We start from the raw sequence: 17,898 nt of genomic DNA, 5'->3' as shown, positions 1-17,898 counted from the left end.
CATATGAGGTATCGTCATACTCAGGAGAAATTGCACAATACATTTTATGGTGCATTTTTTCCTGATACCCTTGTGGAAAAAAAAGCTACCTGTTTGAAAAAACAATTTTGTGGTAAAAAAAATAAAATATTTTCACGGCTCAACATTACAAACGTTTGTGAAGCCTCCAGGGGTTCAAAGTGCTCCCTAAACAGCTAGATAAATTCCATGAGGGGTCTAGTTTCCAAAAATCCAAAATGGGGTCAATTGTGGGGGAGCTCCATTGTTTAGGCACTTCAGGGGGGTCTCCAAACGCAACATAGCGTCCGCTAATAATTCCAACCAATTTTGCTGTGAAATGGCGCTCCTTGCCTTCCGAGTCCTGCCGTGCGCCCAAACATTTGATTTCCACCACATATGGGGTATCTGCGTACTCAGGAGAAAATGGACAATACATTTTATGGTGCATTTTTTCCTGATACCCTTGTGATAAAAAAAAGCTACCTGGTTGAAGCAACAGTTTTGTGGTAAAAAAATTTTTTTTTCTTTTCACGGCTCAACGTTATAAACTTCTGGGAAGCCCCCAGGGGTTCAAAGTGCACATCAAACATCTAGAAAAAATATTTGAGGGGTATCTGCGTACTCAGGAGAAAATGCACGATACATTTTATGATGCATTTTTCCTGATACCCTTGTGAAAATACTAATTTTTATGGCTAAAGGAACATTTTTGTGTTAAAGTAAAATTTTCATTTTTTCGTCTACATTGCTTTGGTTGCTGTGAAGCTCCTAAAGGGTTAATAAACTTCTTGGATGTGGTTTTGAGCAGAGTGAGGGGTGCAGATTTTAGAATTGGGTCACTTTTGGGTATTTTCTGTCGCCTAGGTTTCTCAAATCACTCCAAATGTGATGTGGTACCTAAAAAATTTTTTTTTGTAAATTTTGTTGGAAAAATGAGAAATTGGTGATGAACTTTGAACCCTTCTAACTTCCTAACGGAATTTTTTTTTTTTCAAAAATTGCGCTGGTGTAAAGTAGACATGTGGGAAATGTTATTTAGTAACTTTTTTGTGTGACATATCTCTCAGATTTATGGGCATAAAATTTCAAATTTTGAAAATTGCAAAATTTTCAAAATTTTCGCCAAATTTCCGAAATTTTCACAAATAAACGCAAAACATATCGGTCTAAATTTACCACTGACATGAAGTACAATATGTCACGAAAAAACAATCTCAGAATCGCCAGGATCCGTTGAAGTGTTCCAGAGTTATAACCTGTCAAAGTGACACTGGTCAAAATTGCAAAAAATGGCCGGGTCTTTAAGGTGAAAACAGGCTGGGGGCTGAAGGGGTTAACATTAATAGGGGTGCCCAAACTTTTTCATATGACTGTATTTTACTACCCATAAAAATGGTCATCAAACCTGTCTCCTGATTTGAGTGTATTGGGTTTTTTGGTTTTTTTTTTTTCCCGGTAGAATCATTGTCAGCAAGGAAGATGGGTAGCACAAAAGTGATGGAGGCATGTACACTTTACCCGCCCTAAAATGTGACCCTGCATAAGGAATTTTTGGTACTTAGAACCCTTGTGGAGCAGTGGTGTGAGTGCACTATAAAGACCCAAGCTCAAAGACTTCTGAGATGGGGAAGATATCGAGCTGTAGTATATCAGTTTCACAGTAATGCTATGTGCGCACTGGAAAATGGAATTTTCTCACGAAAATTCCGCAGGTATTCAAAGATTACCGCACCCGCGGTAAAAAAAACGCGGCAAACCGCATCCGAAAACCGCATGCGTATTGCCGCGGTTTTGCCGCGTGCGGGTTGGGATGTGCTTTATTGCATTCAATGCAATAAAGCACATTGAAGAAAAAAAAAAAAGTCATTTAATTCTGAGATAGTAGATAGACAGAAGAATAGATAGAGGGATAGATAGACAGAGGACAGATCGCTGCATTTCCCATGGTCGGCAGTGAGTTCACATTACCGGCCGTGGGAAATGACCCGTAATTACCTCTGCTGTCTGCTGCATTCATTCAGCGCTGTGTCTGTGACAGTCGCGGCTGGATGTAAGCAGCGCAGGACCTGTGGATTACGTTGGAGCTTTGTTTCGGGAGGGGTTAATGAAAGGGTGAACGAGGCTTGTTTGTTTTATTTAAAATAAAGGATTTTTCGGTGTCTGTGTTTTATTCACTTTACTTACGGGTTGATCATGTCAGCTGTCTCATAGACGCTGCCATGATCAAGCCTGGAGATAATGGCGGTGATCCACCACCATTAACCCCTTGTATTACCCTGCCTGCCACTGCTACACGGCGACAGGAAGAGCCGGGGACACTCCGGTGCTGCCGCATAATGGATGCGACAGTCCCGGGGCAGCTGCAGCTGATATTCTCGGCTGCAGGAGGTGGGAGTGAGGCGGGGGACATTAACCCTGCCCCTCTCCCTCCCCAGCCTGAGAATACCGGGCCGCCGCTGTGTGTTTACCTCGGCTGGACGGTAAATATACAGCGGAGCCCACGGTCTTTGTTTTCTATATTTCCGTTTTGTTTCTATGTGTCTGTGTCTGTGTTCGATGTCTGTGATGTCTGTGTGTGTCTGATCTGTGTGGGTTTACTCTCTGCACGGCTTCCTCTTCCTGTAATGACATCACTTCCCTGCAAAACCGCAGACAGGCGATGCACATTACCGGAGGTAAACCGCGAAATACCGCAGCGAATAACGCAGGAAAACGCGGTGAACCGCACAGAATTTGCTGCCTGCGTTATTCCCTGCGGGATTTCACGATTACATTGGAGTCAATGTAGTGAAATCCCGCAGCGACGTGCGGAAAGAATTTGACATGCAATTGTTTTTGCTGCGGGAATCCCGCAGCAAAACATGCAGCTGTCAAATTCCGCATAGTGCGCACAGGATTTTTTTTGCCCATAGGTTTTGCTGGTGATTCACTGCAGAGATGTTCTGAACATTTTCTGCAGCGAAACATGCAGCAAAACCGCAAAAAATCCGCGGCAAAATCCGGTAAGTGCGCACATAGCCTAAGGAATATGCCATTGGTTTTGTGACCACAGTTTGAATTGGATTGATTGAGCAGCAATGATTCAGCTAGTAAGTGTATATCGGATGAAATGCACATCATGCATCATTATTGCTGATATGTAATGAAATGCTTAAAATACACCTCCACCTGCGAAGTATCAAGGCTTAAAGGGAGATTTTCATAATTTACTTGCAACTATAGTGGTTATCTGTGAGTGAACACCATTTTAAATGTTTGGAGATTCCTAACTGGATGTTTGGCTGAAGGGAGAAAATGGAGGTATATTCTCCCTGCAGCCGAGCACTTCCATTCAAGTGGGTTATGCTAGGGACTTTGAGTGTTCAGCATTCTCGGCACAGTGAGGGTGCTGTACATGTGCCCCGTGGTTTCTAAGTGATATCCTTCTCAGCACTGATACTGAAGAAGCTGGGGGAGAAATTAGAGTATGCAGGGAGAATATAAATATTTTCACCTTGCATTTAAAAAATCTAGTTATTGTGCCTTTACACCGAGGAATGTTCATTTCCTGGTAATCAATGTGAACAGGCTGCTGAATGAGAAAAATTATCATTCGTCGAATGAAATGAGTTTTAAAGCGCACCAATCAGCAGGATTTTCCTATATAACCTAAAGCCAGTGCTATACTGACACTATCAGGCTGATTCTATACATACCTTTTTTGTGTCAGCTCAGATGTATAGGTTTTGAAACACAAGCAAGTAAAGTGTATAAAATAATCAGCTTGTTGAGTGACCGCAGCTGATAGCGGGGGGGGGGTTCATAGTTATCCCCTCCCCTGTTACTTATGCTAATTCTATTATACAATCGATTTTAGTTTGTGACTAACAGGATCTGTGCTGAGGTCATACCCATGTGACCAAAAGGGGCGGGGCCTCAGCCAACAGAAAAATGTTGCCTGGTATCAGCAATGTTGGCTGAGGCCCCACCCCTTTTGGTCACATGGGTATGACCTCACACAGGTCCTGCTAGTCAGAAACTAAATCGATTTGTATAATAGAATTAGCATAAGTAACGGGGAGGGGATAACCATGAACCCCACCCCAGCTATTATCTGATCCTCTGCTGCTGTCACTCAACAAGCTGATGACTTTACAAACTTTACATTCTTGTGTTTCAAAACCTATATATCCGAGCTGACCACTAAATGTATGTATAGAAGGAGCCTGATAGTGTCAGTATAGCACTGGCTTTAGGTTATATTGGAAAATCCTGCTGATTGGTTCGCTTTCAGTGTCCTTTAAAGATCATTGTTCTTGGCAGCATATGTCCTATGTAGACTGTACATGTGCTGTTGAGAACAATCATATAACCAATTGTTCTCTGGTCATAGGAAATGCAGTCGGCCTGTTTTAAACAGTCTATTAAACTACCGAATTTCTGCGTGCATCATGGAGCCAAAGAGTTGTCATTAAGGGTCACAGATCAGGAAGTGTAAACCCACTTGTAGAGTACCGCATATGTGTAGAATGGCATTTACCTGTAGAATACCACTAAGGCTGCAGATAAGTCCTGCCTTTTTTTTTTTTTTTTTTCTTCTTTTTTTTCTGACCGGTTCCCTTAAATGTTAAAGGGAAGGTGTTGTCAAAAAATAAATTTCAATAACATGAAAACTTTACATTTTTCAGTTATGTTTAAATAAAATTATTTTGTTTTTAATTAAGAAAAATATAAAAAAAATAAATAAAGTTTGATATATATTCCACCCTTAAACACTATGGGGAGCAGCTGCTGAATTCCGACTGTATAGAAGCACTGTAGAAATATCTCACATTACAGCTGCAGTAAAAGTGGGCAGAATCTGCTCTCCTGTGTGTGATGTCACCTCCCCCTCTCAATCTGGGTGTTTCCGAAAGGATAAAGGAAGATGAAGTTTAGGATCACAGTGCGGAACCATTTTGTTGGTGACCACAGAGTGATCCTAATATGTCTAAAGTATCACTAAGGCCAGCTGCATAGTGCTCCACTGTATTCCAATGCCCCCACACTGCCTGCTGACTGTATCCCAATACCCCCACACTGCCTGCATCCCAATGCCCCCACACTGCCTGCTGAGTGTATCCCAATACCCCCACACTGCCTGCATCCCAATGCCCCCACACTGCCTGCTGACTGTATCCCAATGTCCCCACACTGCCTGCTGACTGTATCCCAATGCCCCCACACTGCCTGCTGACTGTATCCCAATACCCCCACACTGCCTGCATCCCAATGCCCCCACACTGCCTGCTGACTGTATCCCAATACCCCCACACTGCCTGCATCCCAATGCCCCCACACTGCCTGCTGACTGTATCCCAATGTCCCCACACTGCCTGCTGACTGTATCCCAATGCCCCCACACTGCCTGCTGACTGTATCCCAATACCCCCACACTGCCTGCATCCCAATGCCCCCACACTGCCTGCTGACTGTATCCCAATGTCCCCACACTGCCTGCTGACTGTATCCCAATGCGTTGCTGACTGTATCCCATTGCTGCATGCACTTGCCTCAGACCTGCACCCTAGGCAGCCTGTCCTGTCAGCCATCACAGTACAAGTAGCGAAGGCCTGAGGTGAGCACACGCGGGGAGGGGGGTCCATGGCAAAGTGCGGGGAAGAGGGGTCCGCGGCAGAGTGCGCGGGATGAGGGGGTTGAACGGCAGAATGGGGAGCAGTGCGCCAGGATCAGTTACGGTACAATACCACTATCCAGCGGGGGTACTCACCCCATTCATCCCGGCGGTTGACAGGGGGAAAGTGGAGCACACAGCATATGCTGTGAGATTCACAAAGATGGTGCTGATCTTCTCATCTTCTGTGATCTGAACAGCCCAGGGGGCGTGTCCAGATGACAGCAGGGAGCTCTCCTGTATTAAGTATAGGGACGCACTATCACACCCAGTGGCCTGGGTGTTGCCATAAAGGAGGTGAGTAACTGTCGTTATTGAATGTTCTCAGTGAGAGGAACAAAATTATAATGTTGTGATACCTTTTAATGGCTAACTAAAATAAAGTGATGTTACAAAGCAAGCTTTCGAGACATCTCAGGTCCCTTCATCAGGTATGGTATGACAAAATATCTGAAGAAACACAAATATATGCACAAACAGAGCAGAGGGATGGCATAATAAGACATTTAAATAAACAAACACTGAGCTTAGAAAGTGAATCCTTAATTAGCTTTGATTAGTGGTGTGAGAGTTTTATTGTCCCAATATCCATGTAGGATCAGAGGTCTGGTGAGTCTCTGGAATAGACTCCTCAGATTTTGTAATGTGCCATAAATCCTCCTGACAGGTTGAGGCCTGTGTCCACAGAGTTAAACATTGTGATGAATTTGTATTCCCAGACCCTGCGATGGCTCTATGATCTGAAGTTGCCTTTTAATATGACAACTTTCATATGGTTTATGTTGTGTCCTGAAGCACAGAAATGTTTGGCCACAGGTAAATGGATTTTTTTTTTTGTCTGTAATTGTGTGGCGGTGAGATCTCAGCCGTACCAAAACCTTTTCACTTGTAACTGTCGTTACACACAGCAGATCCAAGATGGCAGCCCCCAGTGCTTCAGTAAAACTAGAATTAAGTAAAAACTAAAACAGTGAATTTAATTTTGTATTAAAAATACTTTATTTCATAATCACTATTAGTACAAAAAATAAAAAAATGCGAGACCTTCCCTTTTAAGTTGATAAAGGTCCGTAGACACAGGCAGATAATTATGAAGACTGATCGATGACATAGCCATCACATCTGATGATTAATGATGACCAAACGTCATCACTTCATAATTTGATCGCTTTGCATGTTTTCACAGGGCATTGTTAGGGTATGAACCATTGATCATAGCCTGTGGAAAAAGAATGTGTTTCCAGAAAATCAATTGTTCAAAGGGGTTTTCCATGTGTAACTATTTTATGCTACTGTGCTTCCTCTAAGTGGAAATAATAAATGGAACTGTTACTCATCCTCGCTTCAATACTGATCTTACCTGCTGCTACTATCTTTATTGACAGGCTGCAGTGTCACAGTGACCATGCACATGACCGCTGTACACAATCGCTAGTCAGCGCCTTGTGTGGCTTACAATGGCATCACTGCTATTTGTAAGTGACTGGCTGCAGAGGTCACCTGCATGTTGTAATGTCACTACTGCAACCTCTCAAGAGCAGCAGCAGAGAGGCAGTGGGGGAAGGTGATTAACAGCTCAGTTTATTTTCACATACACGGAACATCAGCAAAATTATACATGAGAGAACCTACTTTTCTAATGGGGTGGGTATGTGTGTATATATAAAATATATACTGTGTGTATATATATATATATATATATATATATAATTAAAATATTTTTGCTCAACTCCAATAGCAATATCAAAAATTGAAATTAACATCAATTTAGAAAAATCAAAAAAACCATAATTATATATAGGCCCAGCATGATGTCAAACACGACACTTCGCAGTGACAATGTCATGCGGGGCCTACAAATTGGAAGAGGTGTTGGGGCTTCCAGCAGGTACAGTGTGATTAACAGGGCTCCCATCTGGCAACCACAGAATACTAATGTGGTGCTGTAAATTTTATTTGCTCATCTCTCTAATCACTGTGTGTATGTATATACTGTATACAACTCTGGCAAAAATTAAAAGACCACTGCATAATGTTCAGTTTTTCTGATTTTCTCTTTGCAGGTATATTTTTGAGTAAACTGTAAATTGTTCTTTTATTCTATAAACTACTGACAACGTCTCCAAATTTCCAGGCAATACATTTTGTATTTATTTTCTGAAAATGAGAAATGGTCAAAATAACAAAAAATGCATGGCTTTCAGACCTCAAATATTGCAAAGAAAATAAGTTCATAATCATTTAGAAACAACTATACTAATGTTTGAACTCAGGAAGAGTTTAGAAATCAGTATTTTGTGGAATAACCATGACTTTTAATCACAGCTTTCATGCGTCTTGGCATGCTTTCCACCAGTCTTTCACACTGCTTTTGGGTGACCTTATGCCACTCCTGGTGCAAAAATGTAAGCCGTTCTTCTTTGTTTGATAGCTTGTGACTATCCATCTTCCTCTGATTACATTCCAGAGGTTTTCAATGGGGGTTCAGGTCTTGAGATTGGGCTGGCCATGACAGGGTTTTGATGTGGTGGTCCTTCATACACACATTGATTGACCTAGCTGTGTGGCATGGCGCATTGTTCAGATGGAAAAAAACAGTCCTCAGAGTTTGGGAACATTGCCTGAGCAGAAGGAAGCTTTTTTTTTTTTTTTCCAGGATAACCTTGTATGCGGCTTGAGTCATACGTCCTTCACAAAGTTTAATCTACCCAATTCCAGCCTTGCTGAAGCATCCCCAGATAATCACCAATCCTCCACCAAATTTCACAGTGGGTGCAAGACATTGTGGCTTGTACGCCTCTCGAGGTCTCCGTCTAACCATTAGACGACCAGGTGTTGGGCAAAGCTGAAAATTAGACTCCTCAGAGAAGATTACCTTAACCTAGCCCTCTATGGTCCAATCCTCATGAACTTTGGCAAACTGCAGCCTGGCTCTCCTTTGCTTCTCATTGATGAAAGGCTTTTTTCTAGCTTTACATCATTTGAGCCCTGCCTCTAGGAGCCTGTTACGAAATGTTCTTGCCATGCACTTCACCCCAGCTGCTATTTGCCATTTCTTTTGTAGGTCACTTGATGTCATCCTGCGGTTGCTGAGTGACATTTGAATAAGATGACGGTCATCCCGGTCAGTGGAGAGTCGCTTTTGCCCTCTACTAGTCTGTAGCTTTGTTGTCCCCAATGTCTGCTGCTTGACCTTGTTGTAATGGACTGCCATGTTAGAAATTTTAATAATGGAGGCAACATGACTCTCGCTGTATCCTTCTGCTAGTAAAGCCAGAATTGAGCTCTTCTTTTCCTCACTCAAGACTTTTTTCTTTTCAATTCCTTTGGCATGGTTGTTGTTTTTTCATTCCTATTACTTTTGGGATATTACTAGCACTTGTTTTGCCATCCAGCCTGTCCTATTGCAAGAGGATTGTGAATACCACAGCAGTGTTTCTTATACTTTCTCATGTAAAATAAGATTTGGTTCAGGTGATCACCTAAGGCTACTTTCACACTTGCATTCAGCGCATTCCGTCACTATGGAGAATAGCACAGTCTGTTAACGCACTGCGCTATTCTCCATAGACTTGTATGGATGACGCACTGTAACGCAAGTGTCTGCGTTGCATCCGCTGGACGACGCAGCGTCGTTATTTTGACGCTGCATCGGGCGGAAGGAACGAAGCATGTAACTTTTTTAAGCAGCGCAATCCGTAGGATTTCACTGCGCATGCTCCTTTTTTTTTTTTTTTTTTTTTTTTTTTGTAAATCACAAACTTTATTTTTGTTGTCTCTCGGTGGCCGAAGCTGAGCGCCCGCCCGCCGGCATGTGACAGCGCTCAGCTGAGCGACCACCCGCCGGCATGCCCGGCCGCCAGCATGTCAGGGCACTCAGCTGATCGCCCGGCCTCTGGCATGTGAGGGCGCTCAGCTGAGCGTTCGGCCGCCGGCTATTGAGAGCGATCGGCTGATCGTTCACAATAGTCGGCTGCCGGTAAACTGTAAAGAAGAAGAAAAAAAAGCCTAATCAGAAGCACATTAAGTAGGAGACTGGGGATAATAAGTATTTGATACACTGCCAATTTTACAAGTTTTCACACCTATAAAGAATGTAAAGTTCTGTAATTTCTATCGTAGGTGCACTTCAACTGTGACTGAATCCCTCCTCAAAAAATTCAGAAAATCATTGTATTTTTTTTTTTTTTAAATAATTAATTTGCGTGAAATAAGTATTTGATACAGTAGAAAAACAGAACTTAATATTTGGTACAGAAACCTTTGTTTGCAATTACAGAGGTCAGACATTTCCTGTTGTTCTTGACCAAGTTTGTGCATACAGCAGCAGGGATTTTGGCCCAATCCTCCATACAGATCTTCTCCAGATGTTTTAGGATGTCTCTGGGCAACATTGAGGTTCAACTCCCTCCAAAGATTTTCTATTGGCCTCAGGTCTGGCAACTGGCTAGGCCACAGCAGGACATTGAAATGCTTCTTACGGAGCCTCTCCTTAGTTGCCCTGGTTCTTTGTTCCAGGTCATTATCATGCTGGAAGACACAGCCATGACTCATCTTCAGTGCTCTTACCGAGGGAAGGAGGTTGTTGGCCAAAATGTCGCGATGCATGACTCCATCCAGCCTCAATTCATTATGGTGCAGTCGATCCCCTTTGTAGAAAAGCACCTCCAAGATATGATGGTTCCACCCCCATGTTTCACGGTTGGGACTGTGTTCTTGGGGTTGTCCTAGTCTTTTTTACTTTTTCCAAACCTGGTGAGTGGAGTTGATACCAAAAAGTTTTATTTTGGTCTCATTTGACCACATGACCTTCTGCCATGCCTCCTCTGAATCACCCAGATGGTCATTGGCGAACTTAAAACAGGCCTGGACGTGTGCTGGGATGAGCAGGGGATCTTGTGTGCCCTGCAGGATTTTAATCCATGACAGCAAAGTGTGTGACTAACTGTAATCTTTGAGACTGTGGTCCCAGCTCTCTTCAGGTCATTAACCAGGTCCTCCCATGAAGTTTTTCAGAATCATCCCTACCCTACAAGATAAGATCTTGCATGGAATCCCAGACCGAGTAAGTTTGACAGTCCTCTTGTGTTTCTTCCAATTTCTAACAGTTGTTGCCTTCTCACCAAGCTGCTTGCCTATTGTCCTATAGCTCATCCCAGCCTTGTGCAGGTCTACAGTTTTTGTCCCTGGTGTCCTTAGACAGCTCTTTGGTCTTGGCCATGGTGGAGAGGTTGCAGTGTGATTGCGTGTGTGTACAAGTGTCTTTTATACAGGTAATGAGTTCAAACAGGTGCAATTAATGCAGGTAATGAGTGCAGAGTAGGAGGACTTCGTGCAGAAAAAATAAAGGTCTGTGGGAGACAGAATTCTTGCTAGTAGGTAGATGACCAAATACTTATTTCATGCAATAAAATGCAAAAATGATCATTTTTAAATCATACAATTTGATTTTCTGGATTTTTGTCTGTCTCAGTTGAAGTGTACCTACGATAAAAATTAGAATTCTCCATTCTTTGTAGGTGGGAAAACTTGCAAAATTGGCAGTGTATCAAATACTTCTTTTCCGCACTGTACATAACAGGACCCACCATTCATAATAGTTGATGGTCACAGCTTCCCCCCCCCTTCTTCACCATATTTGCCTAGATCATGCCTAATAAACCCCTTTTATACAAGTCATTGAATCATGGGACTCCTGGGAGGGACAGGAAGGAGGTGGTTAATATTGGGCCTAGTGGCCACAGTGAACATTGCAAGATATATGGTGTATGGATATATATATATATATATATATATATATATATATATATATATATATATATATATATATATATATATATATATATATATATATATATATAATAATTTTTTTTATAGTAATGTGCTAAAAAAATGAAGAAAAAGATGCATTTAACATAAATCCGCATGTAAACTAAAGGTAATTTATGATGGCACATTGCCTTGAAGTAACTGTATGCAGCTGATATATATATATATATATATATATATATATATATATATATATATATATATATATATATATATATATATATATATATATATATATATATATATATATATGGTTGCTAAGCTATATCTATAAGGTTGCCTTGGAAGTTGATAGCGTATCTCATCCACTGCATTACAGACGCATTCATCCTCTACATACTGAAATCCTGTATACTGGATGTTATACTGTGGCACAATGCTGTCGTCTTTTCTTCACTTTTCCATCACGTTACACCATAGTGTAAGAAAACAAAACCCTTTATCATTCCTCAGCGGTGAACTGAACCAAGGGATCCATCTCAAGTAGCTGCAGGAATTTCTGGGGCAGCGTTACATAACCACGCTCTTTCCAAGAGCTCTGCAATCTCTGCCTAGCTTGCTGTGTTTTTTTTTTTTTTTCTCCCTAAACCCTGCAATGCAACAAAACAAGGTTGGAAACTGCGGAGAATAAACCTCCTGAGGATGCTATACTGACAACATTCGCAGCGTACGTTGTAGATGCAGAGTAACGGCACACTGTGGATTACGGTGTGTTCAGTACGATTCCGCCACATACTTGATGGACCGTCATGCTGTCATGTATAGAGAGAAGCGTACAGAACGACTTTCCGTAATGGATCATTGATGCTTCTTGGCATGCATTTTTGAACCATGAGAACATGGGTGTAAGATGCACCAAATTTATTAGGAGGCACCCTCCTTTTTGGGCTGACCACGCTAAAAAATGACATCTGCGCCGAGTAGTAATGAGCCGCATGTATTTCAGATACAGTTTTACGCCAGTTTTCTGGCTTTGGTTTAGTACATTTGTTGTACTATAAACACCTCCTACTTTTAGTAATTAGATACGGCATACGCAGAAGGTCAAACGTTTTACACAAATACATTAGAAAACTGGCATAACGGGAACGATAAATTCCTTTGTCAATGCAATGTGTTGGAAGCAGGAAACTTGGGGAAGCGTAAGAATTTGGTAACATTTACTTTCTTATCTTCACGATTCCCAGAGCATCTGCACAATAACATCCTGTAGGGTTATCTCCGCATGCAGCAGTAAGTACCTAACAAGGTGTCCAAAGGTGGTCCACTGGTGAACCAGCAACCGCGTCATGACTACAGTATTTCCTAATTGTAGTGGCCTCTTTCAAAAGTATAGTTCCCCCTTCTGCACTGAGGAAGATGTATAAGAGTTCAAGATTTGTGATCTGATTTAAAAAAAAAAAAAGAGTTCAAGATTTGTCTTCTTAATGCCCCACATCTTCAACCAATCAAACGTGTGGCACGTGCTGAAGACACGAGTCTTGATCCATGGAGGTCCCACCTCACAAAGTACTGCTAACATCTTGGTGACATCTGACACCTTCAGAATTCTTGTGAAGTCCAGGCCTCGACATGTCAGAGCTATGTTGGTGGTATAAGACACCACCAACCCAATATTAGGCTATTCAGTGTATACAACACTTCTATATTGGGTTTTAGCAAAAACCACTATTCTTGAACCTATGTCAGCCTAGGTCGCCATAAGCAGCAGCTGTCTTCTGCTGATGGATCACAGACCGTTGGTGGGAAATTTGTCACAGCCTTCTCAGTTTCTTGCTTTTCCCTTTTGGATGATTCATTTACAAAGATAGTCCTATATTATTTTATCTACAGCTTTCCAGACAACATAACTGTACTTATAACTGAATAGGATAACTGAAGTGAGCACTAATATATATATTCTGAGTGCAAGCCAAAAAATACATACTATATAAGGATAAGGCTGCACATCAAACTTAGATAATGGTATAATGCCTCAAGCATATGGAAAAATATTGGAAAATACAATGAAAAATGCTACTTGCTAACTTGAACATGTGAATAATGAATTGCATACCTGCCATGAAAATTAGGAAAAAGGAGATATTTAGCAATCGCATTGATCAATGTAACTGAGCCCCAAAACCTCGTCAAGGTATATCTCTATATTGGGGTCCCTAGCTCTGTGACCCTAACTGTGTGTCATCTCATTGCAATTAAAAACTGCTGTGGGTGGAGAGGGGTAACCAAGGACTTTCTTATATAGGAGATGGAAAAAACATGGCCGAAAGGGGCGGCCATATTTTCCAATATTTTTCCATATGCTTGAGGCATTATACTATTATCTAAGTTTTATGTGCAGCCTTATCCTTATATAGTATGTATTTTTTGGCTTTCACTCATAATATATATATTAGTGCTCACTTCAGTTATCCTATTCAGTTATATGTAGTTTTTTTTCTGAATGTGAACACAGCTCCGCCCCTTTCGGCCATGTTTTTTCCATCTCCTATATAAGACAGTCCTTGGTTACCCCTCTCCACCCACAGCAGTTTTTAATTGCAATGAGATGACACACAGTTAGGGTCACAGAGCTAGGGACCCCAATATAGAGATATACCTTGACGAGATTTTGGGGCTCAGTTACATTGATCAATGTGATTGCTAAATATCTCCTTTTTCCTAATATTCATGGCAGGTATGCAATTCATTATTCACATGTTCAAGTCAGCAAGTAGCATTTTTCATTGTATATTCCAATCTTTTTCCATATGCTTGAGGCATTATACCATTATCTAAGTTTGATGTGCAGCCTTATCCTTATATAACATAACTGTACTTACACCTAATTATGGTGCAGACTTGCAGTATAACTATCACTGTTGCTCCTCCGTATGTTTTCTGTAAACCTATACTTGGCCCCTAGGCTCCGTAGGGTTCTCAGGATCTTTTTCTTTTGTACAGTACACATGCACATGATCTGTCTTATGTAGTCTTTATTAACGGATGGCCATTACTATGCAATAGATTGCCTTATATGCGGTCTTGATTAATTGCATCTAATATGTTCTCATTTTCTGGATATTTTCACATACAGCTGGCTCATTGCAATTCTGTCCCAGTTAAATCCTTTGTTTGGACCACAGCTGAATTCTGAAGTGATCTATTACCTGAAATACCACTGGCCTTAAACCAGCCAGCTCACCTTATCAAGGTAAGATATGGACCAGGCCCAGGATAGGTACAGCTATGTGATCTGGGAGGAGATAGTTTGCATGACTTTTCATAGTGCCTATCATTTTTACAACATTGTTAGATGCTATGAATGCTGGTATACACATTGTTTGCTTGGGACTTAAAGCTCCACTACAGTATTTTGGGTTTTGTTCTCGCCACTGTAGTGGTGCTTTAATGTTAGCCCCCCGCCCTCTCATCACCTTCCAGTGTTTTTCATACTTTACCAATGCCGCTCCAGTCCCACAGCCCCATCTTGTGCCCATAGCTGTTGACTGGCCAGAAGATGTCCCAGGCGCTGAATGCTTCTCTATGAGCAAGAACAAGGCTCCCATAGAGATGCACTGAAGAGTGACCTACAGCGCGCACCATAAAACACTGGAGCTGCCGGCAGGTCACTTTTCAGCACAGACTGGAGCATGCTGGAAAAAAATGAAGGCGCCGGAATTATAGGACATAGCTCAGGGGTCTGACATTTAAAGCACTATAGTGGTGCTATAGAAAAATCTGCTGGAGTGGGGCATTAAGTTGATTTAATTACAGAATGTTTTTTAATTGCACATGGTTTCCATACCCCTGAATGGGGTTGCACATAGATTTCTGCAAAACCCCGTTAAGATGAAAGACAGGTGTAGAACAAGTCTCTACAAACTGTTAAGGGCCCCAATACTCAGATTAATGATGGCTGAGCCCAGTGATTTCAGCAGGCTTGGCCTACAATCTGTTGTGTTTGAGGAACTTCTGATTGCCATACAACGTTAGGCGAGATGAGAACTGGGATTTTTTTTAATTTAAGCACCTGATCCTCTTGTTCTCTAGGTAGATAAGGCACTGTGAGACATGTCGGGCTGAAGCTTTCTCCTCTATCTCCACATAGGACCACTCAGCCGAGAATTCATGAATATGGGCAGTCCAGTGAGGTAGCTGGCAGTCAGGTGTGGATTAACGGCAGTCAGGTGTGGATTAACGGCAGTCAGGTGTGGATTAACGGCAGTCAGGTGTGGATTAACGGCAGTCAGGTGTGGATTAGCTGCAGTCAGGTGTCTTGCACTTCTTACTTCCCTCTCCCCATTCAGGACACATTTATGTTTAGCCCCAGATAGTTAGGTAAAGCTTCCAGCTCACAGATAATGAATGTGAATGGCCACTTTATTATAGTAGTGTCCTCAGAATTGAATCTTAACCTGTATTCTTGGGACAGAAGAGAACTTGTAGGTGGGGTTTTGGTCACTGTGACCCTCAGGGATCCTGAGAACATGCCTCTGCAGAGCCCCCGGTCCTGAATGGAGCAGATGTATGCATGCTTTTATCTTTGCACCATTCGTAGTTTATGGGACTGCTGAAAATGGCCGAGTATTGTACTCTTTCTCTACCAGTCCAATACACAATGAATGGAGCATCGCTCAAGTATGTGCGACCAAGGCATTTAAGTTAGGTGTTCTCAGGATCTTGTGACTATAAGCCCAGTGAGTAAGAACATGGAATGGCTAGAATTGAATAGTGTAGATATTTTCTCCAAATTTGTGTACATTTTGGGCCCAATTCATCAAGATCGTTGATTGTTCACAATGGTCTTCATGAGGAGATGTACCGAGGTCGGACACTCCTAATTCAGGAAGATGTGCACGCCTCTTCAAGAATCAAGAGCGTCTGACAGGTGGTATACACCACCGGAGGGGCCTTGCCGCAAATCCTCCACCTGTCCCTACTGGAGAAACATTTGTGACATGGTGAACACCACCGTTCATCATCAATTTGACAAGTGGTGTTCAACACGCCCCAATCCTCCCCAAGCTCTGCCCACTTTGTCAGTGCTGGCGAAAATTGGTATGAGAATGCCAAGTCACTAAATTTTAGCTTGGCCTCCGGTTGCACCAAAATTCTGAGACTTTTCAAAGCTTTTTACACCAAAATACTGTCGTAGAAGATTTGATGAATCAGTGGATGTATTCCATATTTATCTATTTTGCTCCTTGTGTTTTTCAGGAAAATAACTGGATGAAGATTTGCCTTAATATTTTCCAGGACCTTACATGCCTTAATATTTGTATTACTTGAATTTTTGCAGTTAATGCATTTCTACTACTTGGCTATTATGCTTCCTTTTTCACTCTAAATATTAAGATTTTATGATTCTTTTTTGTTTCTTTTATTTGGAATCACAGTAATTTTGCTTTAAGGTCTATTTGGGACTTGACAAGTTTTATATAAACACTGGGGACATAAGAAAAACTGGATAAAATGTGAAACTTTTTCATTTATTCCTTTTATTCGTCATCTGTTATGGGGTGGTAATAGCCTATGGTCACCTGCCAGTCCCATTGGTAATAGCCTATGGTCACTTGCCAGTCCCATTGGCTCTAGTACTATATGTACATACTTCTGGAGACATGGTCACTGGCCGTTGGGGTATTACAACACTGTAATGTTACTTTGCTACTCCTATTACAACAGGGAGGCGCAGAGCAAGGGGGAAAGACGCTCCCAATGTTTGTTTAATACCCGCTGCTCTCCCCAAGTCCCAGAACACCCCTTAACCTGCAACATCACCAAATAATTTTAGACTTCCTCAATCCCCTAATAAACCATAGCACTCAGTGGGTAAGGGATTTTATATATTTTATACATTATTGGACACTAATTTAGGAAAAAAGTGTTCACAGCCTTTTTCTCTCCAGTACTGAAAGGTCTCCAAATACGTGTGCCCTATTCATGTAATTCCTTCATGTTTCCAAGAAAGTACCGTACATTCTGTTCCTGGTTCTTGTCGTCATTGCCACAACTCACTGTGTGCCTTTTAGCCTGGCTCTTGGAATTTGTGTTTTAGGAGAATAAAAAATAGTTGTATGGAAATCATGAGCTCTGTTTGTCTAAGGCTGAATGTCGTTTTTTTTGTGTGAACGGTTTATGAACGAAGTTTTTTTTTTTTTTTTAACTAAATTTAAATAAAATAAAGTGTTCCTTATCCGCTCAACAATTTAAAGGATTAATTCCACAATGGTAATATTACTTTAAACAAAGCAATATCTGCATGGCTATTGTTATACTATAGAAGTCCTACATAAAGCTTTATTTCTCGTACCTTTTTGATTCCTTTTTTTTTTGCACCTCTTTCTGCCGCCTGTGCATCCAGCTTCCCATTCTTATCTGCTAAAGGTAATTTCCCAGTAGCACCCTGCTTCTACTCAGTACTGCAGGCCCAT

The 17,898-nt window shown here is 41.6% G+C and overlaps 1 protein-coding gene across 1 annotated transcript in view; it reads left to right on the top strand.

Annotated features, from left to right (window-relative positions):
* The window catches only part of ATP6V0E1 (ATPase H+ transporting V0 subunit e1), a 51,166-nt gene extending 33,618 nt beyond the window's left edge, over positions 1–17,548 (top strand). Inside the window, exons 3-4 of the mRNA XM_075342351.1 lie at positions 14,559–14,675; positions 16,682–17,548. Coding sequence (XP_075198466.1) covers positions 14,559–14,652 — 94 coding nt within the window. The 3' untranslated portion in view covers positions 14,653–14,675; positions 16,682–17,548. The remainder of the gene's footprint in view (positions 1–14,558; positions 14,676–16,681) is intronic.
* Positions 17,549–17,898: the final 350 nt, after the last annotated feature.

The sequence above is a fragment of the Anomaloglossus baeobatrachus genome, chromosome 4 (genome assembly GCF_048569485.1).
Source record: "Anomaloglossus baeobatrachus isolate aAnoBae1 chromosome 4, aAnoBae1.hap1, whole genome shotgun sequence".
NCBI classification, from domain to species: domain Eukaryota; kingdom Metazoa; phylum Chordata; class Amphibia; order Anura; family Aromobatidae; genus Anomaloglossus; species Anomaloglossus baeobatrachus.
The sequence above is the reverse complement of the archived record's forward strand: the minus strand, read 5'-3'. Positions and strand labels throughout refer to the sequence as shown.